At 52.3% G+C, this 13,762-nt stretch overlaps 1 protein-coding gene across 1 annotated transcript in view; it reads right to left on the bottom strand.

Moving 5' to 3' along the window:
• The window catches only part of LOC144504113 (receptor-type tyrosine-protein phosphatase-like N), a 270,541-nt gene extending 258,107 nt beyond the window's left edge, over nucleotides 1-12,434 (bottom strand). Inside the window, exon 1 of the mRNA XM_078229290.1 lies at nucleotides 12,189-12,434. Coding sequence (XP_078085416.1) covers nucleotides 12,189-12,279 — 91 coding nt within the window. The 5' untranslated portion in view covers nucleotides 12,280-12,434. The remainder of the gene's footprint in view (nucleotides 1-12,188) is intronic.
• Between the last annotated feature and the right edge of the window lie 1,328 nt (nucleotides 12,435-13,762).

The following is a 13,762-nucleotide window of genomic DNA, read 5'->3' as shown; positions in this document are numbered from 1 at the left end:
ATGATCTGCCTCGCAGTGCCAGGGACCCGGTTCGATTCCCGGTTTGGGTCACCGTCTGTGCGGAGTCTGCACGTTCTCCCCGTGTCTGACTGGGTTTCCTCCGGGTGCTCCGGTTTCCTTCCACAGTCTGAAAGACGTGCTGGTTAGGGCACATTGGCCGTGCTAAAATTCTCCCTCAGTGTTACCCGAACAGGTGCCAGAGTGTGGCGACGAAGGGATTTTGACAGTAACTTCATTGCAGTGTTAATGAAAAGCTGACCTGTGACTGATGAATAAAACTTCAACTATCTGGCTGAAAGGGTGGAACAGACCCGAGGGTTCGAATGGCCTCCTCCTGTCCTAAACTCTGCTCCAGCCAGCTGCGTGAAGCTGTGTTTTGCTGCCATTTCCCCCGCCAACCCCACACGAGACATTTTTAATTTGGATTTTTTGCCTGAAGCGAGATGGTATAAAATTAAATGACCTGTTTTTGGGGAAGGAAAGAATGGCTTTGTTACTGCAGGAAGAAAGACAAAATTCATGTCTACGGATCATTAAAACTTTGCAACTTGTCTCCAAATTATTAATGCGAAACATTCCAATCAGTTTCACTGTCGCGATTGGGATAGGTCAGATTCCCAAAAAACACACATGTGGAGTCGAAGACCCAGTCCCTCGAATATTGGTTTCAGGAAAGCAATGACACTAAAGATTGAGGCCAATGTTCAAACCTTGGAGCAACATTCGACTCCAGCAGATTGTTCCAATTTATTTACATAAAATTCACTTCCTCTTTCTTAAATCCTTCCACAACGTCATCAGTTGTTGATAATATTCAAGACGGATTGAATATTAATGGATTTTAATATGGATTTTATTCCCTTTTACTCTTCCACGGGATGTGGGTGTCGCTGGGCTGGGTCAGCATTTATTGCCCATCCCTAGTTGCCCCTGAACTGAGTGTCTCGCTCGGCCATTTCAGAGGGCAGTTAAGAGTCAACCACATTGCTGTGGCTCTGGAGTCTCATGTAGGCCAGACCGGGTAAGGACGGCGATTTCCGTCCCTAAAGGACATTAGTGAACCAGATGGGTTTTTTGAGGCTAGTTTTATAAAGATCAAAGAAAATTACAGCACAGGAACAGGCCCTTCGGCCCTCCAAGCCTGCACCGACCATGCTGCCCGACTTAACTAAAACCCCCTACCCTTCCGGGGACCATATCCCTCTATTCCCATCCTATTCATGTATTTGTCAAGACGCCCTTAAAACTCACTGTCATATCTGCTTCCACTACCTCCCCCGGCAGCGAGTTCCAGGCACCCACCACCCACTATGTAAAAAAACTTGCCTTGTACATCTCCTTTAAACCTTGCCCCTCGCACCTTAAACCTGTGCCCCCGAGTAATTGACTCTTCCACCCTGGGAAAAAGCTTCTGACTATCCACTCTGTCCATGCCTCTCATAATCTTGTAGACTTCTATCAGGTCGCCCCTCAAACTCTGTCATTCCACTGAGAACAAACCAAGTTTCTCCAACCTCTGCTCATAGCTGATGCCCTCCATACCAGGCAACATCCTGGTAAATCTTTTCTGTACCCTCTCCAAAGCCCCCACATCTTTCTGGTAGTGTGGCGACCAGAATTGAACACTATCTTCCAAGTGCAGCCTAACTATAAAGCTGCAACATGACTTGCCAATTTTTATACTCAATGCCCTGACCAATGAAGGCAAGCATGCCGTATGCCTTCTTGACTACCTTCCCCACCTGCGCTGCCACTTTCAGTGACCTGTGTACCTGTACACCCAGATCCCTCTGCCTATCAATACTCTTCAGGGTTCTGCCATTTACTGTATAGTGAATATATTCCAGATTTATTAATTACATTTAAATTGTACCAGCTGCCATAGTGGGATTTGAACCCATGTCCCCCGGGGCATTAGCCTAGGCCTCTGGATTGCTAGTCCAGTGACATTACCACTACATCACCATCTCCTTAAAGGGAACTGAAGGGCGAAAGACCCCAGAATAGATCAGAGGATGGGACAGATGGACACTGAGGCCAGAGGGCAAACAAAAAATAGATGAGGATGGATATTGAGCCAGGTCTGTGTCAATGAGGTGTTTTATTGAATGCTAACACTTAAAACACCAGCACATCCTTCGGTTGTAAGATTTAATTGAGTATTTCCCCCCAGTGTTAAATAATGCAGCTCTGAATCAAAGTCCCAACTGTAACTTGGTGGAAATTCTTATCGTATGGAATGTAGAAATCTCTAAACCACGCTTGGTTGTGGGTGAAGTTGATCCACTAAATCCAATCGTCCCAAAGTTTTGTCCCGTCCAATCATTCAGCTCCCATCATTCAGATAAATGATTTAACTTAATGGGCAGCACGGTGGCACAGTGGTTAGCACTGCTGCCTCACAGCCCCGGGGACCCAGATTTGATTCCCAGCTTGGGTCACTGTCTGTGCAGATTCTCCCCGTGTCTGCGTGGGTTTCCTCCGGGTGCTCCGGTTTCCTCCCACAGCCCAAAGATGTGCGGGTTAGGTGAATTGGCCGTGCTAAATTGCCCCTTAATAGGGAGATTAGCAGGGTAAATATATGGGGTTATGGAATGGGGGCTGGGTGGGGTTGTTGTCGGTGTGGACTTGATGGGCTGAATGGCCTCTTTCTGCACTGTTGGGATTCTATGGTTAACAATCTCAGGCCCTCCCACAGTGCAGCACTCCAGGAAGGCAATGGGGTTTCAGCCTGAATTCTGTGGAGATTGATACAGTGACGTTCTGACTCTTGGAGCAGTGTGTTACTCATCCATTCAGGCTCAGGAATCTCTGCAGTTTCCTATTTGGATTTCCTGCTACTTAGAGATCAGTATGTTTGACCTACTTTGGTTTCTGGACTAACAGAGCCCCAAATTTAAAATTCTTCTCTTCAAATCTGTGCATGACCTTACTTCCCCCCCCCCCAATCACCGTAACCTCCTCCAGAATCTCGGAGATCTTGGGGTTTCCCCAACTCCAGCCTGCAGTGTCCCCGATTTTTACCACACTGTCATGTGCCATGTTGCAGAGAGAAATACCCTCTTTAGCCTCTCTGCCTTTCTCACGCTCCTTAAAGATAATTTCTTTGACCCGATTACACTTCTGTGGAGCAACTTTGCAGATCACAGAATCCCTACAGTGCAGAAGGAGGCCATTCGGCCCATTGAACCTACACTGACAACAATCCCACCCAGCCCTCTACCCGTAACCCCACAGATTTACCCTGCTAATCCCTGATCCTGACACTAAGGGGCAATTTAGCACGGCCAACCCACCTAATCAGCCCGTCTTTCGGACTGTGGGAGGAAACTGGAGCACCCGGAGGAAACCCATGCAGACACGGGGAGAACGTGCAGACTCCACACAGTGACCCGAGCTGTAAATTGAACCTGGGTCCCTGGCGCTGTGAGGCAGCAGTGCTGACACTGCGCCACTGTGCCGCCCTTGGGATGCTTTACTACACTGAAGGTGCTATATGAATGCACATTGTTGCTATTTTATGTAAAATAAGATGAATATAAAGTGTGTCAGGTTGGAGTTGCACAGGATGGAATACACACTAACACAGCTCACACACCACCTATTCTCCCATCTCCACATCAAGCTGCATTTACCTGGCAACGGCCATTGTAACCAAGCAACCTCTGGAGATAAAGACACAGCAAGCACCAGGGATTAAAGAAAAAGCAAGGGTGGAGACTGTTTGTTAAATTGAGAAGCAAAGAGAAAGGACAGTGAATAAGGAGGGCATGAGGCCCAGAGTGGAGGATAGTGCCAGGCCGTGAGAGAGAGAGAGAGGGGCAGGGTCTTTTTTTAAAGTTTATTTTATTAGCGTCACAAGTAGGCTTACATTAACGCTGCAATGAAGTTACTGTGAAAATCCCCTCGTTGTCACACTCCGGCGCCTGTTCGGGTAACACTGAGGGAGCATTTAGCGTGGCCAATGCACCCTAACCAGCGCGTCTTTCAGGCTGTGGAAGGAAACTGGAGCACCCGGAGGAAATCCATGTAGTGGGCATCGGGCGGTGCCAAGGGGGTAGGGCCTTTTGGGACGGAGTCTATGGGGGGGGGTGATCGGTGGGTGGGAGGCCCCCCTCCCACACTGCACTTGGGATTAGTGGCAGAGGGAGGGAGCTGGCAATGACAGGTCGGCGCACGCGCAGTGGCGCACTCAGCGCTATGCTGCCGGCCTCTCCAGCGGAAATAGGCTCCACCCACAGATTTTCAGCGTGAATCTCCCTGAGGCACCCTGCAGTGCTCAGAGCGTGGGAGATTCATTCTGAAAATCCCACGGAAAAAAAACCAGCCGGAGTGACTCCCATTTTCACACGAATTTGGCACTTGGAATTTGTTTGGGAGAATCCCGGCCCTGGTGTTCTCAAGCTGATCCCCAGGCCGATGTACACCCAATCGAGGCTGACACACTCGCTGAGGGAATGCTGCACAGTCAGAGGTGTTGCACCTTGGGCGAGATGTTTACCTGGACTGTTTGGGCCACAGTTTAACGTAAAAGACACCCCCCCCGCGCCCCCCGCCCCCTCCCCAGCCCCCCTGCACCCCCTCCTCCCCAGCCCCGCCCCCCCCCTCCCCAGCCCAGCAACGAGGGTAGTTAGCATCACCCACATCCCGTGAGTGAACTTTGTCAGGCGAGTTCTCCTCTCCCCTCCCCTCCCTACCGCACTCCCCCTGCACACCCCCCCCCCCCCCCCCCGCCCCCACCCACACCAGCCCCTACCCCCAACCCTGGGGCCAACATTTATCCCTCAATCAACATCTATAAAACCAAACCAAAAGAGGAAAATCTCAGCCGGTCTGGCAGCATCTGCAAGGAGGGAAAAGAGCTGACGTTTCGAGTCCAGGTGACCCTTTGTCAAAGTTAAAATGGCCAGTTAACCTGTTTTTCTAAAAGCAATAATAGGTTAACTGGCCATGATCACATTGCTATTTGTGGGATCTTGCTGTGCGCACATTGGATGCCTTTTTTCCTACATTACAACAGTGAATTTCAAAGAGTAACTGACTGTCAGCACAGGCCCTCTTTCCCTAGGTTCACAACCAGGGTGGGGAGAGAGGTAACTGAGTACTGGACCTCTACCCAAATCCATCCAGCCAGTCTTCCCTCGGGAATTTAGTCAGTGGCCTCAAAGAGGGGAGGGGCGGCACAGGGTGGGGTGGGGGGTTGGTGCAGGCTGGGTGCCCCTGGATCGGCAGAAACCCCTGTGCCCTATCCCATCCTCACCAGACACAAACTTTATTTTCCCAGGGGAGTGATCACAGCAATTTCCAGGGGGCAATGTGAGGGAGCAGAGGACAAAGATCTCACAAACAGGGATGTTTGAATGAGCAGGCTGATTCCGGGGATGGCGGGACTGATGTACGAGGGGAGATTGACTCGGTTAGTATTGTTTTCGCTAGAGTTCAGACAAATGAGGGGGGGATCTCATAGAGACTTATAGAATTCTAGCAGGACTAGACAGGGTAGAGGCAGGGAGGATGTTCCCGATGGTGGCGGGAGTCCAGAACCAGGGGGCACAGTCTGAGGATTCTGGGGTAGACCATTTAGGACGGAGATGAGGAGACATTTCTTCAGCCAAACAGTGGTGAGCCTGTGGAATTCATCACCACAGGAAGTAGTTGATGCCAAAACATTGGATGTATTCAAGAGGTGGCTGGATACAGCACTTGTGACGAATCATAGAAATCATAGAAACCCTACAGTACAGAAAGAGGCCATTCGGCCCATCGAGTCTGCACCGACCACAATCCCACCCAGGCCCTACCCCCATATCCATACATATTTTACCCACTAATCCCTCTAATCTACGCATCCCAGGACACTAAGGGGCAATTTTAGCATGGCCAATCAACCTAACCCGCACATCTTTAGACTGTGGGAGGAAACCGGAGCACCCGGAGGAAACCCACGCAGACACGAGGAGAATGTGCAAACTCCACACAGTGACCCAAGCCGGGAATCGAACCCAGGTCCCTGGAGCTGTGAAGCAGCAGTGCTACCGTGCCGCCCAGTATGGATCCCAGAATGGGATCAAAGGTGATGGGGAGAAAGCAGGATGAGGCTATTGAGTTGGACGATCAGCCATGATGGTGATGAATGGCGGAGCAGGCTCGAAGGGCCGAATGGCCTCCTGCTGCTGCTATGTTTCTATGACCAGTTGTTGGTCGAGGGATAAACTTTGGCCAGGACATCATCTCCCACTGCACAAGGCAAAGGGAGGGGCCTCGGTTTAACATCTCATCTGAGAGGCACCACCATGCGACCGTGCAGCACTCCCTCAGTAATGCACTGGGCGTGTCGCCCGAGGCAACGGGCTCAGGGCTCAGGCAGAAGGCAAGACGTTACCAAGATACAGCCGGTGCAGATGCCCATATAAAAGCAGCTTCTACATTCATGAAGGGTTGTGTGACCATCACTGACATAATCACCCAGAAACACCGTCATCACATTCCGCTCAATCTATGACGAGATATTTTCTCTCTCCGCTGTGTGAGTCTTTTAAGAACCATTTTATTTTCTTCACATGACACATCCTTTTACAAAGCAACAGAATGTTTCTCAGATCCATTACCACGTTCTGTATTACCGTCAAGTCATTTCCCCAGACCAGACGAGACACGGTTCTCAAGGTCAGGCCGTCACTGAGGAGTAAACATGCTTTCTTTACAAAAATACGGTGCCTGATATTGGAAAGGAGGGAGATTGTAACTGACAGCGGGTTGGAGCTCAGTTATTTGCACAGGGCAATGAGACTCACACAGAAATAGGTCACAATTATTCTGCCCTTCTCAACACCCTCCTTTCTCCTCACACAGGCAGACAAATCCTGCTTCCCGATCAGTCATTCCTGCCACGTGTTCTCCCCCCCACACCCCCCCGCCATCCCCCCACCCCCCCATCCCCCCACCCCCCCGACCCCCACATCCCCCCATCCCCCCGACCCCCCCTATCCCCCCGACCCCCCCATCCCCCCGACCCCCCCATCCCCCCGATCCCCCCATCCCCCCGACCCCCACATCCCCCCATCCCCCCCATCCCCCCACCCCCCATCCCCCCCGCCCCCCATCCCCCCGACCCCCACATCCCCCCACCCCCCATCCCCCCGACCCCCACATCCCCCCATCCCCCCGACCCCCCCCATCCCCCCATCCCCCCGACCCCCCCCATCCCCCCGACCCCCGCCATCCCCCCACCCCCCCATCCCCCCACCCCCCCATCCCCCCGACCCCCCCATCCCCCCACCCCCCCATCCCCCCGACCCCCCCATCCCCCCACCCCCCCATCCCCCCGACCCCCACTCACACCAACATCCTGAAAAGTCTATTTTCCAAAAAACCCTCCATCACACAAATGTCAAAGTGAGGCTCCTCCCCCCCACCCCCCACCCCCCCCACCCCCCACCTCCCCCCCACTCTTGCTACATTCACCAGCACAGTCACTTAAACCACCATCCTCTAAACCCAGAGGTGCCTGTGATGACTTCAGCCAAGCTAATGAGGTTGGCTTGCTAGAGTATGAACTACTGATGAGTGGGTGGCACAGTGGTTAGCACTGCTGCCTCACAGCGCCAGGGTCCCGGGTTCGATTCCCGGCTTAGCTCACTGTCTTTGTGGAGTTTACACATTCTCCCTGTGTCTGCGTGGGTTTCCTCCGGGTGCTCCGGTTCCCTCCCACAGTCCAAAGATGCGCAGGTTAGGTGGATTGGCCGTGCTAAAATTGCCCCTTAGTGTCAGGGGGACTAGCTAGGGTAAATGCATGGGATTATGGGGATAGGAGCTGGGTGGGATTGTGATTGGTGCAGACTTGATGAGTTGAATGGCCTCCTTCTGCACTGTAGGATTCTAAGATCTTTACCTACACACAATTTAAAGGCACAAAAATAACTACCTGATGAGTCCTAATTGATGGTTAAATCAGGGCGCCTCATGCTCCCTATTTAAAGCAGGTGTGTCAGACTCCCAGCCTGCACTCAGCAGGGAGCAACTGGAGAGCTGGCTGTGTACAGATGTATGGTGTAAATAAAGTAACTTGGTGACGGGACTTTCACCTCCGTGGAGTTATTACGGTGCCACTTTTCCGAATGGATTTAGTGAGGACCAGATCACTGATACATCTTGAAGTGGCGAAATTGAATTTAACAAAGAGTCATCCAGACTCAAAACATTGGCTCTATTCTCTCGCCACAGATGCTGTCAGACCCGCTGAGATTATCTGCTTTTGTTTCAGATTCCAGCATCTGCAGACAATTCACTTCTTTGTTGTAATCGAATTTCTACTTGGTTTAATATTAAATTCTATTTTAATACAAACACTAACTCACCCTCCTCTTTCTGCCTGGCTAACTTCCCTCTGATGTGGAGATGCCGGCGCTGGACTGGGGTAAACACAGTAAGAAGTCTCACAACACCAGGTTAAAGTCCAACAGGTTTATTTGGTAGCACAAGCCACTAGCTTTCGAAGCACTCCGAAAGCTAGTGAAGGAGCAGCGCCCCGAAAGCTCGTGAAGGAGCGGCACCCCGAAAGCTAGTGAAGGAGCGGCGCTCCGAAAGCTGGTGAAGGAGCAGCGCTCCGAAAGCTGGTGAAGGAGCGGCGCCCCGAAAGCTCGTGCGGCACTCCGAAAGCTAGTGAAGGAGCAGCACTCCGAAAGCTCATGAAGGAGCGGCGCCCCGAAAGCTCGTGCGGCACCCCGAAAGCTGGTGAAGGAGCGGCGCTCCGAAAGCTAGTGAAGGAGCGGCACTCCGAAAGCTAGTGAAGGAGCGGCGCCCCGAAAGCTAGTGAAGGAGCGGCGCCCCGAAAGCTAGTGAAGGAGCGGCGCCCCGAAAGCTAGTGAAGGAGCGGCGCTCCGAAAGCTCGTGAAGGAGCGGCGCTCCGAAAGCTAGTGAAGGAGCAGCGCCCCGAAAGCTCGTGAAGGAGCGGCGCCCCGAAAGCTCGTGAAGGAGCGGCGCTCCGAAAGCTAGTGAAGGAGCGGCGCTCCGAAAGCTAGTGAAGGAGCGGCGCCCCGAAAGCTAGTGAAGGAGCGGCGCCCCGAAAGCTAGTGAAGGAGCGGCGCTCCGAAAGCTAGTGAAGGAGCAGCGCTCCGAAAGCTCGTGAAGGAGCGGCGCCCCGAAAGCTAGTGAAGGAGCGGCGCTCCGAAAGCTAGTGAAGGAGCGGCGCTCCGAAAGCTCGTGAAGGAGTGGCGCCCCGAAAGCTAGTGAAGGAGCGGCGCCCTGAAAGCTAGTGAAGGAGCAGCGCTCCGAAAGCTAGTGAAGGAGCGGCGCCCCGAAAGCTCGTGAAGGAGCGGCGCCCCGAAAGCTAGTGAAGGAGCGGCGCCCCGAAAGCTAGTGAAGGAGCGGCGCCCCGAAAGCTAGTGAAGGAGCGGCGCCCCGAAAGCTAGTGAAGGAGCGGCGCTCCGAAAGCTCGTGAAGGAGCGGCGCTCCGAAAGCTAGTGAAGGAGCAGCGCTCCGAAAGCTAGTGAAGGAGCAGCGCTCCGAAAGCTAGTGAAGGAGCGGCGCTCCGAAAGCTCGTGAAGGAGCGGCGCTCCGAAAGCTCGTGAAGGAGCGGCGCCCCGAAAGCTCGTGGCTTGTGCTACCAAATAAACCTGTTGGACTTTAACCTGGTGTTGTGAGGCTTCTTACTGTAGCTTCTATTTAAATGAACTTGTCCCATGGAGCGGGAGTTGTTTACTGAATACTGCGCCGGTCTCTAAACTGCAAAGGCATGCCCTGCTCCAGAACTGACTGACCCCAGGTGAAGCATTCACAGCACTCAAACATGGGTGCAAAATCCTTCCAACACTCCGCGCCACTCCCCAAGGATGAAGAGAGTACAGCAATGCACACAACATCATTATGTCTGCTCAATTATCCCCTCACCTCAGAATCTCTTTAAATGCAAACATTAGCCGCTCCTTTCTCTCTAGCTAGGCAGCGGAGAGTTAATGGTTCCATTTCTATCTCCTCTTGCCTTACACTTTCATCATTTAATCCCACTGCCATCCATTCCATTATAATCTGCTGTTTTTTCTCCCTTTCCTCACTAATGTGAGGGTAAATGGTTCTATTTAAATAGAATGGGAGCGTTGGAGATAACCAGTCAGAGGGAATGAAACACCAACTACTGGAGATGCTCACAGAACAGGCAGCTGTTCCTAATCCCGTCCCAGCTAACCCCCAATTCACAGAAAATCTAAGATGCAGAAAGAGGCCATTTGGCCCATTGAGTCTGTACCAACAATGATCCCACCCAAGCCCTATTCTCTGCAACCCCATATATTTACCCTGAATTCCTGCTACATCTTTAACATTTCCCAGATCCGATGAAAGATCATCGACCTGAACCATTAACTCTCTTCCTCTCTCCACAGATGCTGCCTGTCCTGTGAGCAGTTCCAGTTGTTGGTGTTTTATTCCCTCTGACTGGTTACCCCAACCCTCCCATTCTACTGAAATACAACCATTAATTCACCCCTTTGTCTTTGCCTGCCCATTCACCCTCTGACCATCCAATTCTATTGCAATCTAAACATTAACTAAGCTTTAAGGATTTGGACAAGACATACAGTAGGGGGAGGAGGGTGGGCGGTGTTGGTTGTGAGGAAGGTTTTGTGTTGGATACAGTGTAATAGCCTGGAACTCGCTGTCCATGCTGGTGGGGGAAGCAGCATCAGTCAACAGCAACTGGATTGGGTCCATGAGGGAAATGCACTGACAATGGGTACAGGCACAGCAGGACAATGAGACTGGCTGGGGAGAGCCAGCAGGCAACCAATGGGCCAAATAGTCTCTATGATCTCCTCACAGTTTGGCTGTACCCCCAATCCTGGCTCTACCTCCAATCCTGCCTAACCCCCAATTCACAGAATCACTACAGTGCAGAAGGAGGCCATTCAACCCATCGAATCTGCACTGATCCCACCCAGGCTCTATCCCTGTAGCCCCACATATTTACCCCACTAATCCCCCTGACACTAATGGGCAATTTCGCATGGCCAATCCACCTGACCCGCACATCTTTGGAGTGTGGGAAGAAACCGGAGCACCCGGAGGAAACCCACGCAGAGACGGGGAGAACGTGCAACTCCACACAGACAGTGACCCAAGCCGGGAACCGAACTCGGGTCCCTGGCGCTGTGAGACAGCAGTGCTAACCCACTGTGTCACCGTGCCACCCTAAATACAAAAAATACCTTAGCCCTCCTCACTGCCTGGTTATACCCCCATCCCGGCTATACCCCCAATCCTGTCTATACCCCCAATACCGGCTATACCCCCAATACCGGCTATAGCCCCAATCCCGGCTACACCCCCAATCCCGGATATACTCCCAATCCTGGCTCCAATCCTGGCTACACCCCAATCCCGGCTCCAATCCTGGCTACACCCCAATCCTGGCTATATCCCCCAATCCCGGCTATACTCCCAATCCCGGCTATAGCCCCAATCCCAGCTACACCCCCAATCCCGCTATACCCCAATCCCAGCTATACCCCCAATCCTGGCTCCAATCCCGGCTCTACCCCAATCCCGGCTATATCCCCCAATCCCAGTTATACCCCCCAATCCCAGTTATACCCCCCAATCCCGGCTATACCCCCAATCCCGGCTACACCCCCAATCCCGCTATACCCCCAATCCCCCTATACCCCAATACCGGCTATACCCCAATCCCAGATATACTCCCAATCCTGGCTCCAATCCTGGCTACACCCCAATCCCGGCTATATCCCCCAATCCCGGCTATACCCCCAATCCCGGCTATAGCCCCAATCCCAGCTACACCCCCAATCCCGCTATACCCCAATACCGGCTATACCCCAATCCCAGCTATACCCCCAATCCTGGCTCCAATCCCGGCTATACCCCAATCCTGGCTATAACCCCCAATCCTGGCTATACCCCCCAATCCCAGTTATACCCCCAATCCCGGCTATACCCCCCAATCCTGGCGATACCCCCCAATCCCGCTATACCCCCAATCCCGCTATACCCCAATACCGGCTATGCCCCCCAGTCCCGGCTATACCCCAATCCCGGCTATACCCCAATCCCAGCTGTACCCCCAATTCCCCCCATCCTATGTAAACACAGGCAGTAACCCAGCCCTGCTGAGTGTCTATCCCAATAGCTGCTGATGCCAGTGTGGAGCAGGCTGCAGCGGGGACACAGTTCCTTACCGTAGGTGTGGGGGCTGCAGCTTCCCTGTGGCAGCAGCAGCAGCAAGAGGTGGAGAGGCAGCGGGGAGCGGAGCTGCAGCGCCGGCTTCATCCTCGCAATCAGCCCCGGGCACAGTGGCAGGGAGGAGCTGGGTCACCTTGAGCCGCTTACATGGCCAGCGGGAGCCGGGTGGCGCTGAGCCGGAGCCGGGCAGCGCTGAGCCGGGCGGCGGGCGGGCGGACAGTTGCGCCGCTCACTGCGCCAACAGCTGATTCTGCCCAAGAAATGGATACATCGGGGCGCGTGCCCGCGGGGGCTGACGTCAACCGGGAGCGCGCATTACATCAAAGCCAAGATGTAGCTTGCAAACCCTCCCTAATGTTCATTCATTGCAAAGACTCACAGACAAGAAGTCCCTGCCAACACTACAGCCCAAACTGGCAGCGCATCCCTGTCTGCACACATCTCCAAAATACAAGAGACTTTGTGCATTTAAATGCTCTGTCCCATGTATGTTGTTATTGTGCAATGATATCTTTGATTTGATTTGATTTATTATTGTCACATGTATTAGTATACAGTAAAAAGTATTGTTTCTTGCGCACTATACAGACAAAGCATAGCGTAGAGAATGATGTGGAGATGCCGGCGTTGGACTGGGGTGGGCACAGTAAGGAATCCCACAACACCAGGTTAAATTCCAACAGGTTTATTTGGAATCACGAGCTTTCGGAGCGCTGCTCCTTCAATGGGTGAGTGGACCATAAAGTACATAGGATGGAAGGAGAGGGTGCAGAATGTAATGTTACAATCATAGCTAGGGTGTAGAGAAAGATCAACTTAATATAAGGTATCTACGGTGGCACAGTGGTTAGCCCTGCTGCTTCACAGTGCCAGGGACCCGGGTTTGATTCCGGCCTTGGGTGATTGTGCAGATTCTGCACATTCTCCCCTGTGTCTGTGTATGTTTCCTCCGGGTGCTCAGGTTTCGTCTCTCAGTCCAAAGGTGTGCAGGTTAGGTGGATTGGTCATGTTAAATTGCCCTTTAGTGTCAGGGGGACTTAGCAGGATAAATACATGGAGTTACGGGAATAGGGCCTGGGTGGGATTGTTGTTGGGCAGAGTTGATGGGCCGAATGGCCTCATTCTTCACTGTAGGGATTCTATGATGATTCCATTCTAAAGTCTGATGGCAGCAGGAAAGAAGCTGTTCTTGAGTCGGTTGGTATGTTGCTGGCTGCCTCGGAAAAGCAGCCAACATAATTAAGGACCCCAAAAACCCCGGACATTCTCTCTTCCCCCTTCTTCTGTCGGGAAAAAGATACAAAAGTTTGAGGTCACGTACCAACTGACTCAAGAACAGCTTCTTCCCTGCTGCCATCAGACTTTTGAGTGGACTTACCTTGCATTAAGTTGATCTTTCTCTACATCCTCGCTATGACTGTAACAATTTATTCTGCAATCGTTTCCTTCTCTATGAACGGTATGCTTTGTCTGTATAGCGCGCAAGAAACAATACTTTTCACTGTATAATACATGTGACAACAATAAATCAAATCAAATCAATGAAGTTACTGTGAAAATCCCCTATTCG

Source organism: Mustelus asterias, chromosome 14 (assembly GCF_964213995.1).
Source record: "Mustelus asterias chromosome 14, sMusAst1.hap1.1, whole genome shotgun sequence".
Classification (NCBI taxonomy): domain Eukaryota; kingdom Metazoa; phylum Chordata; class Chondrichthyes; order Carcharhiniformes; family Triakidae; genus Mustelus; species Mustelus asterias.
Note: the sequence above shows the minus strand (reverse complement) of the source record. Positions and strands in the feature narration are given on the sequence as shown.